This window comes from Equus quagga, chromosome 9 (genome assembly GCF_021613505.1).
Source record: "Equus quagga isolate Etosha38 chromosome 9, UCLA_HA_Equagga_1.0, whole genome shotgun sequence".
NCBI classification, from domain to species: Eukaryota; Metazoa; Chordata; class Mammalia; order Perissodactyla; family Equidae; genus Equus; species Equus quagga.
In genome coordinates this window covers 67,648,687-67,666,533 of record NC_060275.1, presented here as the reverse complement: position 1 = coordinate 67,666,533, position 17,847 = coordinate 67,648,687, and the positions used below count along the sequence as shown (strand labels likewise).

The 17,847-nt window shown below is 57.3% G+C and overlaps 3 protein-coding genes across 4 annotated transcripts; 1 reads left to right on the top strand and 2 right to left on the bottom strand.

Moving 5' to 3' along the window:
• Positions 1-298: 298 nt before the first annotated feature.
• Positions 299-8,241, bottom strand: YJEFN3 (YjeF N-terminal domain containing 3). Of its 2 annotated transcripts, none has more exons than XM_046670831.1 (6): positions 7,697-8,241; positions 4,165-4,273; positions 2,472-2,582; positions 2,128-2,241; positions 1,888-2,047; positions 299-534 (listed from the first exon to the last, which is right to left on the bottom strand). In XM_046670831.1, the coding sequence occupies exons 1-6, from the start codon at positions 7,753-7,755 to the stop codon at positions 329-331; spliced, it is 759 nt and encodes a 252-aa protein (XP_046526787.1). In that variant the 5' UTR covers positions 7,756-8,241; the 3' UTR covers positions 299-328. The 2 variants fall into 2 exon arrangements, with proteins under 2 accessions (XP_046526787.1, XP_046526788.1); XM_046670832.1 differs by having other exon boundaries at positions 1,897-2,047.
• A 136-nt stretch (positions 8,242-8,377) lies between these two features.
• NDUFA13 (NADH:ubiquinone oxidoreductase subunit A13) lies at positions 8,378-16,187 on the bottom strand. The gene is made up of 5 exons (XM_046670833.1): positions 16,047-16,187; positions 10,699-10,777; positions 9,226-9,297; positions 8,772-8,841; positions 8,378-8,572 (listed from the first exon to the last, which is right to left on the bottom strand). The coding sequence occupies exons 1-5, from the start codon at positions 16,138-16,140 to the stop codon at positions 8,453-8,455; spliced, it is 435 nt and encodes a 144-aa protein (XP_046526789.1). The 5' UTR covers positions 16,141-16,187; the 3' UTR covers positions 8,378-8,452.
• An 814-nt stretch (positions 16,188-17,001) lies between these two features.
• Positions 17,002-17,823, top strand: TSSK6 (testis specific serine kinase 6). Its single transcript, XM_046671234.1, has one exon. It carries the CDS (start codon positions 17,002-17,004, stop codon positions 17,821-17,823), a length of 822 nt encoding a protein of 273 aa, XP_046527190.1.
• Positions 17,824-17,847: the final 24 nt, after the last annotated feature.

Below are 17,847 nucleotides of genomic sequence, written 5' to 3'. Positions count from 1 at the left end.
CGGCCCTTTGGGCGGCTCGAAGTCTTCCATCGAGTCTGACTTCGATCCAGTTGGTTTTAGGCCCCCCCTACCCCGAGCAGGCTGGAAGTCCCACCCTGAATCTACCTACCCACCACTCTTCTGGCTCCAGTTTTCTCGGAGGCCAGCGGGAAGTCCCACCCTGTGTCTACCCTCTAGCTCTCCCGCCTTGGGCCGCCGGGGGCCGGTGGGAAGGACCTCCCACCCCGAGTTTGCGCGCCCAGCGCGGGCCCGGCGCACAGAGGACGCGGAGGCGAGGTGGCGGCGGACCGCTGTTTATTGGCGCGGGTCCGGCCGCGGGGGCGCGGGCTCAGAGCGCCGCCACGCAGTCGGTGCCGGTGTAGCCCGGCAGGCGCAGCGCGAACTTGCGGCGCACGTCGTCGGGCACGAACCTGCCGGCCACGAAGTGGTGGCGCCCGGAGAAGCGGCCGGCGCAGCGCTTGGGCGCCGCCAGCGACACCAGCACGTCCGGCCGCAGCCCGTCCTCGGCGTCGCCGCCGGTCTCCGCGTCCCAGCCTGAGGGAGGAGGGGGAGGCGGATCGGGAGCTGGGAGGGGGGCTTGCCCTGGGATGAGAGTCCTGCCGCGCCACCACCCACTTCCCTCTTCCCCCGTCAGACGCAGCCTCTGCTTTCTGCAAGGGAGTCTTGGTCATACCTGCCTCCCCATAGAACTGAGCCTCCGCCCTCAGACCAGTCTCTCCCCCTCCTTGGAAGGCATTTAGCTCTCCCTCTGACCACAGCCTCTACCCTCATACTTTTCTTACCGTGCTCCCATCCTGCTGCCTAATCTTCCTCCTCCGTCTGACTCAGTCTCTGCCTTCAGATTACATCATTTCCACCTGCTGCCCTTTCCCAGTCAAACCTATGCCTCTGCCTTCTGACCAGCGGCCTGTCCCCATACCCGCTTCCTGATCAACCCCGAGCTTCCCCACTTAGACTAGCACCTATTCTCACCCAGACTCCCCAGCCAGCCTTCTCCCCGACCCCCCGACCAGATCCCCACTCTCCACTCAGAGGACAGACTTGCCTCCATCCTCAGGCAAGCCTCCCCCATCAGACTTGTCTCTTTGCCCCAGGTTCTTGCCTCTGATGGGATGTGCCCCTTCTTCACTCAGTTTGAGCATCTGTCCATCCTTCTGTGTCTAGAGACTTTTCCCTGTGACCTGACATCCCTGCCCTCACCCTCAGACTAGATCTTGCCTTTTGACTTAGCAGGACCCCACCCCCTCCCTCATTGGGCCATAGCCTCTGCCACCTCTCAGATGAGCCTCCTCCTTCAGACCAGGGGCCTTGCCTTCTGTCCTGCCTCTGGCCCAAGTCTGGGGCCACTAACTAAAAGCCTCCACCCTCTGACTTTAATCCTTCCTTCCATTACCCTAGCCTCCACCCTCAGACCAGACAGCCCACCTCCTCATAGCCAACCCCTCTGCTCTGCAGCACCCTACTGGGATGGCCCTGGGGTCTTGCAAGCTGGAGGACATCCCCCTGAGTCTGGCCACCCCCGTGGAGGGTCCGGCTGGCCAGCGGCTGTTTGTTCCGTCTGCCCGTTGCCTAATGGTTCCAGCAGGCATGGGGCGGCAGCCAGGACAGGCGAGGCTTTTGCCGAGTGAGCTCACGTCTGCCCAGGCGACTGGGCCAGGGTGGGCACCGGGCACACTGGGCTGGGTGTAGGGGGGAGGGAACTCGGGGTCACCTGGGCAGCAGCCTCAGTCTTCCTCATCTGAGGGATGGACGTGACCCTCAGCCTCACCCAGAGTGCACGAGCCATCCACACTGGGGCAAGTGAGGCTCAGAGTGGGCAGGGCTACCGGAAGACAGAGTACGGGGGCCCCCACCCAAGCCCCCCAGGCCCCGATGTGCCCCCTCCACCTGGCATGCCTGAGGGAATGTCCAGGCTCACGAGGGGGATGGACAACAGCTTGAGGGTGGCCAGCGCACGCGTGCAGGGGCCCCCGACCTCGCCCGGCTCCACACCGGGGCCAAGCACGGCGTCCACCACCAGCCCGTAGGCATTGTTGATGAGCTGTACCTGGGATGGCAGGCAGGGTCAGGGGGCAGCCTTAGGGCACCGTCCCCCACCTCCCATCCCAGTTGCCACGGAACGCTGACCTCCGTGGGCAGATAAGACAGGAAGGGGATGTCCATCTTCTCACACTGGGTAGTCAGGTCCCGGTGCAGCGGGTCCAGGGAGCGTGTAGGGTAGAAGATGGTCGGTTCGTACTCCTGCAGGGGTGGGCAGGAAGGAGTCTGCACTGGGAACCCTCCCAGGCTCCCCTTGGGGCCTAGACCTCAGACCTGGGTACCAGGTAGCAGACCCTGCCTGGGGCAAACAGTGGGGATATCTTGTAACCTTTCCAGCCTCAATGTTCCCCGGGACACTATCAAGAGGAGGAAGCAATTCTGGGACGGGGTCGGGGTGACCCTGGGAGGCAAAGGGCATGCTTGCAACTCACAAACACCCGCAGGTGCCGGGCACAGACCAGCCCCACTGCCCCGTTCTGCTCCGGGCCGCACACAACCAGCACCATCCTCTGCTTCCGAGAGAGAGCAGGCAAAGGGAACACCTAGCAGGAGGCACAACAAAGTCAAAGGCACAGGGCTCAGAATTCTTTCTTGCTCCAGTGGGGAAACTGAGCCCTGGAGTAGAGGAAGGGTTGGGACTTGGGCCTGGGAGGCAAGAGGATAGGACAGAAACAGAGGCATCCTAGGCGAGGTTCTGGGTGAGGGGTGGGGCCTCTTGGGGCCTCAGTTTCCTCATTGGAGATGCAGAGTCCTTGCCTCAGGCTCTGCCAAGCCTGACCAGGAAAACGTGCCTCCTGCCACCGCCTGGCGCCCAGACTGTGGTTTGTTTATTCTCGGCCCAAATTGCAGACATTCTTCCACCTTTTTCCACCGCAGTGGCTGCCCCTCCCCCGCCCATGTTTCCAGGACTCAGTCCCTCCTGGAGGCCCCAAATTGGCAGGGGGAAGGAGGGGAGGGGGGTACTTTTCCAACCTGCCATACCTTGTCTCTCCATCTCTCAGCCGTCCCTTTCCATCTAGTCTCTCTCTGTCTTCGTCTCTGTTTTTCTCTTTGTCAGTCTCTCTCTCTCAGACTCTCTGTGTCTCTGTGGGCCTGTGTGTCTCTCTTTAACACAGGAGGTAAGAGTCCCGGTGTTCCAGACCCAGCCCTGCCCTGACTCTGCGTCGCCTCGGCCCCCTCTCCTCTCCCAGCCTCAATTTTGCCTCCATCAAATGGGAGTTACAATGGCCGCCAGGCATGTGAGGTGGCTGGGGGGGCAGGGGGGTGTGCAGGGGGGCCCAGCCAGGTTCTAACTTCCAACTACACACAGAGAGGAAGTTATTCCCTTTTTTGAGTCTCCACTCCAAGGTCTCAGCGAGGCCCTGCCCAGCCCTGATGATGCCTGTGCCCCCACCACACCAGGCCCAGAGCCGAGTCCCACAGCCAAGTCAGGGAGAGTGATAGCGTCTGGCTGGCTGGGACCGAGGGGCTCCTGGACGGAAGCAGGGTTTTCAGGGCAAAAACCGGACAGTTGGTCACCAAGGGTCAGGCTGGAGTTTAACTGGAGTCAATTTATAAACCTTTCTTGAGAGGATGAAACTGAGGCCCTGCATGGTATGGCAACATGGCTGGAAACCCTGGATAGCATGAGTCTCTTGGAGGTCCCTCGAGGGCTGCCGGTTTGCCCCAAAGCTGGATACAGCTCTGCTTCCCACCCCCTGGGGCCCTGGGCAGCCCCTCCCAGCCTCTGGGCCTCAATTTCCCCACCTGTGGCACAGGGTCGTTTGGGGGGTGCTCAGACTCTGGGAGCTGATGTCCCCTGTGCCTGAGACTCAGGAGGTGGCAGACACAAGCAGTCAAGTCTGCACCTCAAGGGCCCCAGACCTGTCCCCAGTCTCTGCTCCCAGCCTCACATCTCTGGGGACCCTGTCTCTGCCCTGATGCTCAATGTCACCCTGGCCTGTCCCATTGATGATCCTCTCTGGGCCTCAGTTTCCCAATCTGAGTGATGTGCTGAGGTAGCCCCAAGCAAAGAGGGTTCCTGAGGACAAGCCCATCCTAGCCACGGTGGTCATGCAGCTAGCCTTGGCTCTGGTAGGCTGGCCATCTTATTGGGGTCAAGGTTGAGGGTGAGAAGTCAGGTACCTTGGTCACAGCCACGGCACTAGCATGGCCGCACAACTCCACCAGCTGCTGCCGCCCAAAGCGATAATCCTCCAGCAGCTCCCGCTCCAGAGCAGCCGCCTCCGCGGCGCTGGGGGACAGAGTGGGGAGAGAACCTCAGAGACACAGAGAGATGGAGAAAGGACCTAGAGACAGAGACTCAGATGGAGCCAGAAATGTTCCACCGAGGTTCCGAGCCACCCTCGTGCAGCTTCCGCAGCCCAGAGCCGGGGATCCTCCCTCAGTTTCCCCACTCAACGCGCACGCGGTTGAACAGAAGCCTAAGCAGCGGGCGGTTTGAGCCAAAACCTGAGGTGCGGGCGCCCTCTGGTGGTCGAAGAAGCGCGTGGCGGCGCATGTTGGTTCTATTGCCCCAAAGCGTGGGAGACAGAGCGTGACACTGACGCCCCCAGCCGGGAAGGCGGGAGGAACCCAGAAAGCGGAATGCAGCGTGAAGGACTTTGATGGGCGCGATGGACGGATTTCAGGAAATGGAAACCATTGAGCGAGCTTCAGGACGCTGGAGTGGGTAGACTGGACGAAGGGTGGCTGGGGAAGTGGGTTTTGAAAGTTGCAGAGGAGTTTGATGGCTCACTTAGGAGGGTGGATGTGGGGCCCACAGCTCTGAGATCCAATGGTGACCCTTCTTCAAGGACAGTTATAGTTGTGGCCACTGCTTGAGGTAAAGCTCTGCCACCGACTCGCTGAGTTACTGGGTCTATCTCATCTCTCTGAACCTTGCTTCCTCCTTTGCAAAGTGAAGGCAGGACAGGTTATATGATTCGCCAGGCCCAGTGCAAAATGAAAATGTGGGGCCCCTTGTTCAAAAATTATTAAGAATTTTAAGGTAGTGACAGCAGATTAAACCAAGTGTTGGGCCCTTCTAAATGCCAAGACCAAGCTGGCCCTGGCCTAGATGGCTTCCAAAGGGCACCGGCTTGGTGGCTGCAGAGAGGGAGAGCTGGCATTGAGGATCAGAAGATGCTCCTCACCCGAGTCAGGGGTTGGGGCAGCTGGGCAGGGTCTAAGACCTGATGCTAGCTTCTCCTAGGCAGGACCCCTTCCTGCTGGGGAACAGCACCTACCCTAGCTCAGCAGACTCTAGAGAGTGTAACAATGATGATTATGATAGAACCTGGCCCAGAGGAGTTGGAAGAACACCCAGTAGCTCAGAGAAGCTAAGTTACTGGCCCAGGGTCATGCAGGAAGCAAGTGGGAAAACCAGGACTTCCACCCTTGGTGTCCATCTCCAGAGCCACAGCATGTGACCAGAGAAGGAGAAGCAGAGATTTGGTGGGATGAATCCTGAGGTTCCCTTCCTCAATTCTGTGAGCAGGAGACCACAACTTTCCAGCCAATTTTGCAGCATGATCAGGCCAGGCAGCAGGAGGGACAGAGATGGGGTGTGAGGACTGCTGTGGGATAGGGGGTCGGGGAGGGCTACCTGGAGGAGGAGGTCTAGAGCACTGTGGGAGGTAATCCAGGTTGCAATAACAGCGAGGGCCAAGGCCCTGTGGTGGGAATGAGTTTGGCAGGCTCAAGGGACAGAAGAGAGGTTGGTGTGGCTGAAGCAGAGCAAGCAAGACTGAGAAACTGGGTCAGGAAGACACTTTGGGGGCCCATGCAGATGGGGGAGATGGAGGCTTAGGACAGGGCGGCCACATGCCCTGAGTCACCTCAGCAACCAGAGCCAGATTCCACTCTGGGCTTTTCTTCCACCTACGTTGGAAGAGGCTGAAGGACCAGGTGGGGGAAAGGAGCTCACGGTGGAATCAGATGAAGACCGCCCCCAGGGCAGCCCGGCCCACCTCCCAGGAAAGAAGGTTGGAGAAAGTGCACGTTCAGGAATGTGGCTCATTCCTCCACCTTCATCTTGTGACAGCTCTGGCTGCTGCCCCCACAGGAGGGAGGGAGGAGAGTGGGAGAGTATCCATTCCTCCTGTTCTTCCTCTGTCCCAAAGGTTTGGCCTTTGAAACATCATCTTCCTGCCTAAGTGGTCATTAGAGTGGTAATGGGGACTCGTGGCTAGAGGGTGGTCCAGGCTTGGAGCCTGGGGGTGGGGGCAGCAGGAAATTTGAGCTGGTGGGGGAGGGAGACTCAGGCAGTTGTGAGACTGGGGGTGAGGGGCTCAGTTATGAGGGTGCCTCTTGCTTCTCCCAATCTCAGCCCCCAGACGAGAGGGGCTTCAAGGCCCAAGGATTTGCCCACCAGCCCCAGAAGGGCTGAGGTGATCTGGTTTCAAAGGGCACTGGGACTGACACTCCCAGAATGCTTCTGGGAGGGGGCAAGGAGGGCCCTAAGTAGGGGAGGGGCTCTTTTGGAGATGAAGCCCTGAGGGCAGGGTGCCTGTGCCAGACCCTCCCTGCTCTCAGCTCCCTCTGCTTTTCTCCACCCTCACGCCACTGCCCACCAGCCTGCCATCACTGCTCACCTGGCTGCCTACAGCAGTTTCATGCCCCCCAAACTCCTCGACACGTGACATGGGGGCTTTGAAAACTTGAACACGAGATCACATCACTCCCCATCCCAAAGCTTCTTATGGCTCCCCAGCCCTCAGAGAATATTCACATTCCTCATCCCGCCTCCATGCCCCCCATCATGTCTCCAGCCTCACTGCCTCCTCTCCTCTTGCTCGCTGTGTTCCCCTCCTACCCACCTGACAGCACCCCTTCATTCCTCAGTTGCCATTTGAGGCCCCACACAACTGGCCTTGCTGTCCCCCACGCCAGGTGAAGTCACAGTTCCAGCTTCTAAAACATTCTTCTCCCCCTGCCTAGGATGTTGCTGGGTCTCCAGGCTGAGTCTGGGCATCAGCTAGTCACTGGACATACTGCCCTGAGAATGGGGGCTGAGTGGACAGGAGGCAGGTGGTTGCACAAGGGGCTTCTAAATGAATCTGTGTACAGTGAGGTCCACAGCCCTGCTTGGGGTCCCATGTCACACAAGCTTAGAGGACACAGGAGAATGACTCAGGACGAGGTGGGAGACACAGCCACAGCTGCCAGTTCCGACCCCAAATTCATCAACCCGCTGGCAAGTGGTCCATATGTTCAAAACTTGCCCTAGCGCTGGCTCAGCCAGTGGCTTCCCTCCCCAGGCCTCAGTTTCCTTCTCTGGACAAGGGGATAGTGGCAGGGGGACCACCAAGGGAGGTGTGAATGTTTGAGTCAAGAGTTAAAAGAGCTCAGCTCTTGCCAGATGGGGAAGGAAGGGCGGGTGCTCCAGGGTCCCTGGGAGAGATGGAAAGGGGATGCGGGCCAGGGTTGGGGGGGGGGGGGGGGGGCGGCTATTGGTGATGAATAATTCATGAGGGGTGGGCCTGCCGCGGATGCAGTCTCCCAGACAACGCAGCTTCGGGGGCGTTGGCGGAGGCAGGGTTAGTCTCTCCAGCGAAACGCAGGGTGGGCCTCGGATTCCCCCGGGTCCCATCCCGGCCATGCCCCTGCCTCGGGTCCCCGGACTCCCGGGCCACATCCCAGCCACGCAGTCTCCGACGTCCCCTTCCCGGCTGACCTTAGGAAACGCTGCTCCTCGGGCGCCTCCTCCGGGTCCGGGCCCGCTGCGCCGCTCATGGCGGAGGTGAGCTGGTGCGCAGAGGGCCACCGCCGCCACGGCCTTTTAAGTGCATCCCTGGGCCGAGGGCGGCCCCCCCGCCCACTCTGCGTGCCCGCCAATCAGGAGGCACCGCGAAGGCGCTGCACGCAACCATTGGCCGGTGGGTGCAGGCGGACTTAACCCTTTCCTGCCAGGCGTGCAGCCGTTGCAGGGACGGAGGGAAGCCCAGAGTGGCGGATACTGGCAGAGAAATGAAGTCTGGTCCGGCAGCGATGGGCCGCTTACTCCTACCATGGGATCCTGGCCTGGGATCAAGGGGACTCCCCTCTACCACCCCCCCAAACCCGGGGCTCTCCTCTCCAGGGCGCCCAACCACCCCTGTGCCCCCAGCAGAGAGGCTCTGAGCCTGCAGAGGCAGGCTGCTCACAAGCAGGGTTTCAACAGAGAGGTAGGAAAGTCCAGGCATATCTGGCAGCAGAGGCTGATGGTGGATCCAAGGGCAGTTTTTGGGTGTGTTTTGAGGCTTTGCCAGCTGGCGTCTTCTGAGGAGTCCCCCAGGTCTAGTCCCTGTGTCCAGGCCGTGTATGACCCAGTAGCACCCTCCCCTGCCCCAGTCACTCACTCCCTGGGACACTGACAGGCGGGTCTCAAGAGTATTTATTCTTTCCCGGTGGGGAAGGGGCGGGGGTCCAGTGGTCCGAGGGGCGCAGACCCCTACGTGTACCATATGAAGCCGTAGGTGGCATTGAGAATCTCCTCATTCGTGCGTAGTCCATAGAGCTCGCCCATCATGGGGGTCACCCAGCGCGTTGTGTGGAACACAGACTCACCCACCTGTGGGGACAGTGGGGTATGGGTAGGGGTGCAGCTGTCCCCTCAGGCCCACATAGCCTGCTGACCACTGTGTCAAAAGCTGCTGCCTTCCCCTCCACACAGCTGGTACTACCACCTGCCTCAGCCCCAGGTTTCCTGTTACAGGCTGCATTTCTGCAGCTGCCTGGACTCCAGCCCTCTCCAGGACTTCAGGACCCACCTTCCAGTCGGGCACGTCCTTCATGATGATGGCTTCCTCCTCCAGGTTCTCCCGAAGCATCTGCAGGACCCTGGAGGGACAGAATGGGAGGTGGGGGACAGGCCTGAGCACCCTGAGGAGTCCCTGCCAGACCCCTCCCTGCTCTATGCCCCCATTACCTCCTGCCAGTTTCAACTCTGTACACACTGACCCCTCTTCTCCTTTCCTTTCCTCCCCTCGGTAAACTCTTACTGTCTTCCTGCTCCAGCCCTAATGCCCTCTCCACCAGGAATCCTTCCTGTTCTCTCCCTTGGGTTTCTGCTATAAGTCATGTCTAGGGCCCTCTCTAAGGGTAACAGTAGCCCTGTATGTGTGACGAGGCTGCCAGTCCCCACATGAATTCTGGCCGTGTCCTGAGCTGCAGGCTGGGGCACTCAGGCCTATGACTTCCCGACCCTGGCCCCAGTGGCCCCACCTCCGGTCCTTCTCTGCCTGCAACAACGGCATCAGTGCAATGCGGGCCTCGAAGTCCTCAATCTGCAGGCGCCTGTAAAAGCCCCAAAGCAACAACGAGATCAGACCAGGCTGGGATGACTGGTAAACAACGTGACCCTCAAACACCCAGGGTGATGCATGGGGAAGGGGGTTGGGAGAGAGGCCAGTGAGTGGGGCAGGCCTAAGGCAGTGGGATCCGCCCCCCAGAAGCTCAAGATGAGGGTGAGTGTGGGGGGCACAGAGCTGGCACAGGCATCAGTCCAAAAGACTGTTGGTTTCACACTTTCTTTTCAATTAAAAAACTTTTCTAATCCTAAAAACAGCCTGGGCCTGATGATTGCGGTGAAACAGGGCGGGGGATGATGAGGAGACAACGTTGATTCACCAACACACATTCATCACGGGGCTCTGGGCCTTACAAAAACTCCCTCCACTGTCCCCTTCATCTCAAAATAACGGCTGGGTGGAGTCCATGTATCACCGGCAGCTCCTTTCTTCTCCCTACTTTTTCACGTCTTCCAAGCCACCAGCCACTCCGGGCTGGGGGAAGTGGAGGGAGCGGCGTCCAGTGATGTGGCTCAGGGAGCGGCCTCTGGTCCTCTCCCCTCATCACCAGGAATCTCACACCGGGAAGGGTCTGGGTGAACTTCAGTCCCCACCCTCTCCCATCCCCCAGGACCCAGAGCAGCACCCGCGCTCCCGACTGCTGCCTCCACCACAGCCGCACACTGCTGTCACCTACCATGTCCATCTCCTGTGGGCGGTGTGCCTCGGGAGGCTGGACCTGGTCTCTCCTGTCCAGTGCAGGGCCCTAGTGTCTGGTACCCACCAAGTACTCCTCAGTTCACTTAATAATGCCAAGCGCCCTCCACATGCTGTGCCTTCTCCAGTACCGCCCTCAAGGGATTCCTGGTCCCGTGGGGGGTGAGTGAGCTCAGGGAGGATGCTAAGGACACATGCCACAGGATGGGACAGGGTCAAGGGGCCCAGCCTATCAGGGGCCAATGAGAAGAAGCCACCTGGCAAGGCATCCAGGCAAGCTGAGAGGTGGCCAGAGTCTAAATTGAGGTCACCACAGGCCCTGGTCCCTCAGGCCCCACGTGGCTGGCACGGCCATTGTCTTGCACGGCCTGTTTCTAAGCCCTTATTATCCTCACTGCCTGGTGACCACTGACAAAACCCTACTAAGAGAGCACGTACTGGGCCTGCCCCTCCACCTTCACCTCTATCCAATGGGCCATCCTAACCTGGACCCTCTGGTCCCCATTAGTGGAGGCCGAGGGATGCCTGGTGGCAAGCTCCTCGCTTACTAGTCATTTCTTGAGGATAAAGCCCAGAGATGAACCTGCTGGGTCAGGGCTCGCACTCACTGAGGCCCAGGGGATTGACAAGGGGATCCCAACTACACCAAGTCCACAGGCGCACGTCCTGTCCAACCCTCAGTTGAGCCTACCTGCGTTCACGGTTCCACTTCATCATGCTCCAGTACCCGAAGAGCAAGGTCCCAATGCCCACAGCAAACATGCTGTAGCCTGTGGGGAGAAGGGGAGCGGGCTCAGTACCTGCACACAGGACAGGCCACCCCTCGTCATTTCTTCTCGTGAAGCACAATCCACTTGCTGTGCAAATACTCCAGAAATATGGGCGAGGGAGAAAGTGAAAGCCCCCACGATCCCTGCCCAGAGGTGGCCAGGACCATCTCTAGTGCGTATTTCTTCTATTTTTTGTCTTTGTGGAATGTCCACTAGTCCCCTCCCTCAGACACCCCCCTCCCCCACAGCTGCAGACCACTCTATCGCATTCACCAGCTCAGCACGCAGGGGACACCAAGCTGCCTCAGCTTCTCTCTCACAGGTGAGGCTGCTGTGGCTGCAACACCTCTGCCCCCAAGTTGGGGTTTCTGGAAGGTGCAGGCTACGGGGGGACCGCAGAAAAGCCTGAGGGTCTAGATGTTTATGTTGGGTGGCCCTGGCCCCATCATCTTCTAGAAGGCTGTTTGGTTCCCAGTCAACTGGCTGGTCCCCATGAGGAAGGACAGTATCCACACTGGGTCCCAACTCCATGGAGGTTGCCAGCTGCCTGGGTCACCTCCCTGCGTGCTGCTCGCGGGGGGCTGGACAGGGCTGCCAGAGGCAGACAGTGCCCTGCAGGGGCCACCCAACCACCCTCTGGGCTCCCAGGGTGCTGGTGCCTCCCCATCCAGCAGGGTCAAGCCCCTGCCCAGGACCCCAGGGGACAGAAGCTGCCATGAATATTTACTGAGCACCTGTGGGCACCTGCGTTCTAATCCTGACTGACAGGCTGTGGGCCCGCTGGGTCTTCTGGGAGGCCCAGACTGCCTGGGGCCTGGCTGGGCTTGGCTCGCTCTGCCCCGTCATCTTTCCAGCCTCTCAGTCTCTTCTCTGGACAGACCTCATGGTTGCTGGGACAAATTGACAAGCTCAGCCAGGTCAAGCTTCAGTTAACACCCAGTAAAGGACCAGGAAATGGTGGTTGAGGTCACTCCCTGAGCCTCGTTGGGGGACAGAGAGGGGCTCTCTCTTCTTTAGCTCGCCTCCAGCACAAGGGTCATCCGGCACCTCTACTGGACTCAGAGATAAAGGAGAAACTGGCTCAATTTTTACCCCTTTAGTTTAACCTGTTAAAAACACCAGCTTCGGGTAAGACACTTCTACATAACAGGGGACAGGGTAGAGACGACACCCTGGTTCCTGTGCTGAGAGGCAGGACGTCTCCCGAGAGGCCGGAGTGCTTAGGACCAGCTCCCAGTCACCGATGGCTTGTTCACAGTGGGTGGCCGCCTGCACTGGGCACTCCACGTCCTCTCCACTGGGCAGGAGCATCTCATCAGAGCTGCCTCCATTCTTTTCAACAGCTGGAGAGAGGCCCAGGGGCCTCCTCTTCTCACTCAGCCCCAGGGGACAGACCTGGACGGTCCTTGTGAAGACCCCTTGCCCTTACACCAGACACCCACGTGTGGGCCCACCTGTAAGAGAAATTCCTTTACGATGATAGGGCTCTAACTCTTCTCTTCCTGAGAGGCTGAGTGAGACCCCAGGCCCTCAGGGAGGTCTGTGCCTCCAGAGCTACCAATATGGTGGAGGAGGCTGGTGAGGAGCATGCCCAGAAGGATATGTGGGCCACACATAAAGAAGACCTAAATAAATGGTAACGCGTCCTGTGTTCATGGATCAGAACTTAACCTTGTTCAGACAGCAGCACTCCTCAAATTGAGGTACAGATTCAACGCAGTCCCCATCAGAATGCCAACCTTCCCCCAACATTCCCACAGAAATTGACAAGCAGATCATGAAATTCATATGGAAATGCAGAATAGCCAAAACAATTCTGAAAAAGTAGAACAAAGTTGGAGGACTCGCACTTCACAATTTCAAAATTTATCACGCAGCTGTGTGTACAAGACAGTGGGGGACTGGCAAAAGGATGGACATGTACATCAACAGAACAGAGCTGAGAGTCCAGAAATAAACCCTCACGTTTATGGTCAACTGATTTTGGACAAGGGTGCCAAGACAATTCAATGGGGAAAGAATAGTCTTTTCCACAAATTGGACAACTGGATAGCCACATGCAAAAGAATAAAGTGTACTCCTTCCTTCCCCCCACATAAAAATGAACTCAAAATGGATCAAAGAGCTCGATGTAAGAGCTAAAACCATAAAACTCTTAGAAAACAGAAGAGTCAGTCTCTGTGACCTTAGATGAGACAATGGTTTCTTAGATATGACAGTGGAAGCACAAGTAACAAAAACAAGAATAGATGAACTGGACTCCATTGAAATTAAAAACTTTTGTGCTGACACCTTCTACAAGCTGAAAAGACAACCCACAGAATGGGAGCAAGTATTTGCAAAGCATGTATCTGATAAGGGAATGGTATCCAAAATATATAAAGAACTCTTAAAACTCAATAATAAAAAGATGATTAAAAACAACCTAATTAAAAAATGTGTAAAGGACCTGAAAAGACATTTCTCCAAGGAAGCTATACAAATGGCCAATAAACACCTGAAGAGATGCTCTCAACACCATGTCAGCAGGGAAATGCAAAGAAAAACCACAATGAGGTACCACAATGAGATACTTACTCACACCCACTAGGATGGCTAGTATCAAAAACATGGAAAATAATTAGTGCTGTCCAGATGTGGAGAATTGGAACTTCCACACATTGCAGGTGGAAACGTAAAACGGTACAACCAATTTGGAAAATAGTTTGGCAGTTCCTTAAGACATTAAATGCAGAGCTACCATATGACCCAGCAATTCCACTCCTAGGTAAAATTTCGCCCCGGAGAAATGAAACACATGTCCACACAAAAGCTTACACAGGAATGTTCACAGAAGCCAAAGGGTAGAAACAACTCAAATGTCCATCAAGTGGTAAATGAATAAACAAAATGTAATCCAGCCATACAAGAATATTATTCATTCATAAAAGGAATGAAGCACCAACACATGGTACAAAATGAACATTAAAATCATCATGCTAAGTCAAAGAAGCCAGACACAAAAGGACAGGTAGCAAGTCATTTCATTTATATGAAACGACCAGAAGAGGCAAATCCAGAGACAGAAAGCAGATGAGTGGTTGTCAGGGGCTGGGGGAGAGGAGAATGGGGAGTGACTACTAATGGGAATAGGTTTCTTTTTGGACTAATGAAAGTGTTGTAAATTTAGGATTATGGTGATCCTAAATCTGCACAACTGTGAATAGACTAAAAATCAGTGATTTGAACAAATGAAATAGGTGAATTGTATGGTATGGTACATGACTATCAATAAAAATGTTAAAGATATAAGGAAAAAAGAGTCACCTGCTGGGGCAGGGGGAGTGGACAGAGGAGAGCCGAGTGTGACAGATGAGGGGAAAAGGCGGGGATAGCAGTCATTTGGAAGCAGTGTGGATTAAAGGTGGCCTGATGGCTTGCCAGGATGTTCCAGGACGCTGGTGGTGAGCGGTCCAGGCAGAGAAGGGGAGTGAGTACCAGGCTTGGGGCCACAGCACTTTGGACAGGAGCAGAAGAGGGAAAGACTGATGGGAGAGGGCCACTGTGGACCATGGCTCAGAAGCAAGGCTGGAGAAGGACCCAGGAGGACAGAAGCTGAGGGTGGGGTTCCAGATGGAGAACAGGGCTTTTATACTCGCTGTTCCCTAGGCCTGAGGGACTCCTAAGAGATGTTCTTCTGGCCCACCCTGGCTAAAGCAGGCCCTGGTTATTCCGGGCCTTGTCGCAACGGGAAAATCTGGCAAGATGTTTGTCTCCTCAGCTAGGCTGTGAGCTTCTTGGGACAGCACCCAGTGCCACATGCACCCTCAAGCAGATACTGAATACAGGTACACAAACAAGACCCCACCACCAGAAGGGCTAGCTTCCTCAGCCCTCTGCAGCCAGCAGAGACTGGGGTGCTTTATACATGCCACAAAGCAAGCTGGCATCAAGCGATGGGATGAGGAGACCAAAGCCCAGGCAGTGGTAGTTAGGGCACACAGGAGGCACTGCTGCATCATGAACTGAAAGAGGACCAAGATAAAGGGCACGTTTGTGACTTTAAAAAAAAGAGAGAGAGAGAGATGCTGACTGGAAGGAGCTCAGGGAGGTGGGAGGGCTGGGATCCTTCCGTAGCCTGGTCTGGACAGAGGTCACATGGGTGCACATGTATAAACAGACCTTGTGCCACACACCTGAGGGGTGCACTGGCCTGGGGGTGTAGTCATAGCTCGAGAAAAGAAATGAAGAGACTCAGATCATGTTATATTCCTTCAATCTGTTCTGGGATGAGCAGAGTGCCCCTGTGGTGCCAAATCTAGCCTGTAACTTTTTTTTGTAGGGCCCTCAGGCTAAGAACACTTTTAGGTTTGCAAACAGTTGTAAGAAAGCGGCAGCAGTGGACAGAGACCATCCGGCCTGCAAAGCCTACACTATTTATCTAGCCCTTTACAGAAAAAGTTCACCAACCTCTGTTCTGGGATACAAAAAAAGCCAAGAAGGGGTAGGGAAAGCTTTTAGTTTTCACTTGACATTAACTTTTCTACTAACTGAATTATTACTTTTTTTTTTTTTTTTTACCATGCCCATGAATTTTTTTGTTTTTCAACTGAGGCATGATGTGCATAACATTCCCAAGTTTAAATGTAAAGTTTCATGAGTTACAGCAAATGTGTTCACCCTTTACTGTTTTAAATTTTTTGTATTTCTCTGTTAACCTTGGGTGCAGACTATCGGTGCCTTCTATTTTCTCTCTTACATTTTTTTGTGTGCAACCCAATAACAAATTTTAAAATGTTACTTAAAACATTTGAAAAATTTAAGAATACGTATTCCCGGGACATCCTCCAGGTGGGGGCCACCAGCGAGGAACCACCGCACAGAACATCTTTTAAATTCCCTCAGTGTTCTGGGTTTCAGCCCCAGCTTTGCTCTGGGTCACCCTAAACGGAGGTCGCAGCCTCCCTCCAGCCTCAGTTTCCCCACCTGTGAAACGAAAGCGCGGCGGAGGGCTCCGGGTGCAAGCTACACTAATCTCAGTTTAATCAACTGTAAAATGGGAATGATTAATGGGACCGACCTCCTGGGCTGTCAGAGAAGAAAGCAATGAGTTTAGTAAGCGCTCGACATATTGCAGCAGTCGCTATTGTCACTAGTGAAGCTATCGGGGATCCCCGGGCTCCGCCTCCCGTCATACCGCAGGGGAAACTGAGGCCCGCGAGCCTCCCCGGCGCCCCGCCCCCGCCGCGGCACCCACAAGACCCAGACTCTGTCGCAGGGCGACACTGACCCGACAGTCCCCGACGCGGCAGGTTCCGCTTGTAGTCGATGGGGCCATAGCCCCCCGACGGCGGCATGTCCTGCTTCACCTTCGACGCCGCCATGCTCACAGGACCTTGCACTTCCGGTCGCGGGCGGACGTTACGCGACCGGCGGCCGCGGCCATGCTGAGTGTGGCGGAAGCAGCCGCGCAGGTCTCAGGCAGGGCTGGGAAACCTAGGGCGCTGGTGCAGCGACCTCAGCACGTAGTGAAACGCCGGCGGCCGGGCCTGGGGTTGACTGCGCGGCCCGGCTGCGGCTGAGGGGTCCTTATTTCTTCTTCTCCCAGGTGGGGCGTGGCTCAGTCGGTGTCGACGCCTGGAGCCCGCCCGGTCGCCCCGGTCCTTGCACTAAAGGACCTCCCGTTCACCTTCCCTCTGGGGCGATGTGCTGGCCAGTCAAAAACCCCAAGGTTCCGAGGGAGCCAGGTCACCAAGTTAAGCCCCCTTTCCTGTTTTCCTCCCCCTGGGGGCTCTGCGGGCAGCCCGGGGCTCCACATGGTAACGGTTGGGTACACGAAGTTAGGGGGCGGCTGCTGCTCGGATTCAGACTCACGAGGAGCTGCCCCAATGCTAGGCACGGATTCCGCTACTCGGTGGTGTTAGCGATCCCTTGCTAGTGGCCCCTCATCGGGAACTGGGCCATTCAGACCGATTATGAGTCACAAAGCCCGAGGGCCTTGCGGGGCCCCGCGGGGCGGGGTCCAGGCGGCCCCTACCCTGAGGCAGGGTGACGCCCGCGGTCACTTCACAAGGCAGAAATTGTTACCTGGGCAATAAAAGGCACCGCAGCGCGGAGGCCCGGGAGTGGGCACATGGGGGTGCAGGTGTGCAGGTGCCGAGCACCATGGGTTAGGCCCGAGAGCGGAGTCCGGCCGCCCCCTGACAGCAGCCGCCTCCTGCTCCCCGCGCACTCCAGGCGCCACCATGTCGGGCGACAAACTTCTGTGCGAACTCGGCTATAAGCTGGGCCGCACGATAGGCGAGGGCAGTTACTCCAAGGTGAAGGTGGCCACGTCCAAGAAGTACAAGGGCACGGTGGCCATCAAGGTGGTGGACCGGCGCCGCGCGCCGCCGGACTTCGTCAACAAGTTCCTGCCGCGAGAGCTGTCCATACTTCGGGGAGTGCGGCACCCGCACATCGTGCACGTCTTTGAGTTCATTGAGGTGTGCAACGGGAAGCTGTACATCGTGATGGAGGCAGCCGCCACCGACCTGCTGCAGGCCGTTCAGCGAAACGGGCGCATCCCCGGGGGACAGGCGCGAGACCTCTTCGCACAGATCGCCGGAGCCGTGCGCTACCTGCACGACAACCACCTGGTCCACCGCGACCTCAAGTGCGAAAACGTGCTGCTGAGCCCGGACGAGCGCCGCGTCAAGCTCACCGACTTCGGCTTCGGCCGCCAGGCACACGGCTACCCCGACCTGAGCACCACCTACTGCGGCTCTGCCGCCTACGCCTCGCCCGAGGTACTCCTGGGCATCCCCTACGACCCCAAGAAGTATGACGTATGGAGCCTGGGCGTCGTGCTCTACGTCATGGTCACCGGGTGCATGCCCTTCGACGACTCGGACATCGCTGGCCTCCCGCGGCGCCAAAAGCGCGGCGTTCTCTACCCCGACGGCCTCGAGCTGTCGGAGCGCTGCAAGGCCCTGATCGCCGAATTGCTGCAGTTCAGCCCGTCGGCGAGGCCCTCGGCGGGTCAGGTAGCACGCAACGGCTGGCTGCGCGCCGGGAACTCTGGCTAGAAGCTGGGGTTCTCGCCATTCCCG

Coding starts and splice junctions, on each gene's coding strand:
- YJEFN3 (XM_046670831.1), bottom strand. CDS start 7,755: ATGAGCGGCGCAGCGGGCCCGGACCCGGAGGAGGCGCCCGAGGAGCAG. Junction 2,583..4,164: donor GTGCCGTGGCTGTGACCAAG/GTACCTGACTTC, acceptor GCCTCCTGCTAG/GTGTTCCCTTTGCCTGCTCT. Junction 2,242..2,471: donor CCCGGCACCTGCGGGTGTTT/GTGAGTTGCAAG, acceptor CCACCCCTGCAG/GAGTACGAACCGACCATCTT.
- NDUFA13 (XM_046670833.1), bottom strand. CDS start 16,140: ATGGCGGCGTCGAAGGTGAAGCAGGACATGCCGCCGTCGGGGGGCTAT. Junction 9,298..10,698: donor AAGTGGAACCGTGAACGCAG/GTAGGCTCAACT, acceptor GGGCTTTTACAG/GCGCCTGCAGATTGAGGACT. Junction 8,842..9,225: donor CAGGCAGAGAAGGACCGGAG/GTGGGGCCACTG, acceptor CTGTCCCTCCAG/GGTCCTGCAGATGCTTCGGG.
- TSSK6 (XM_046671234.1), top strand. CDS start 17,002: ATGTCGGGCGACAAACTTCTGTGCGAACTCGGCTATAAGCTGGGCCGC.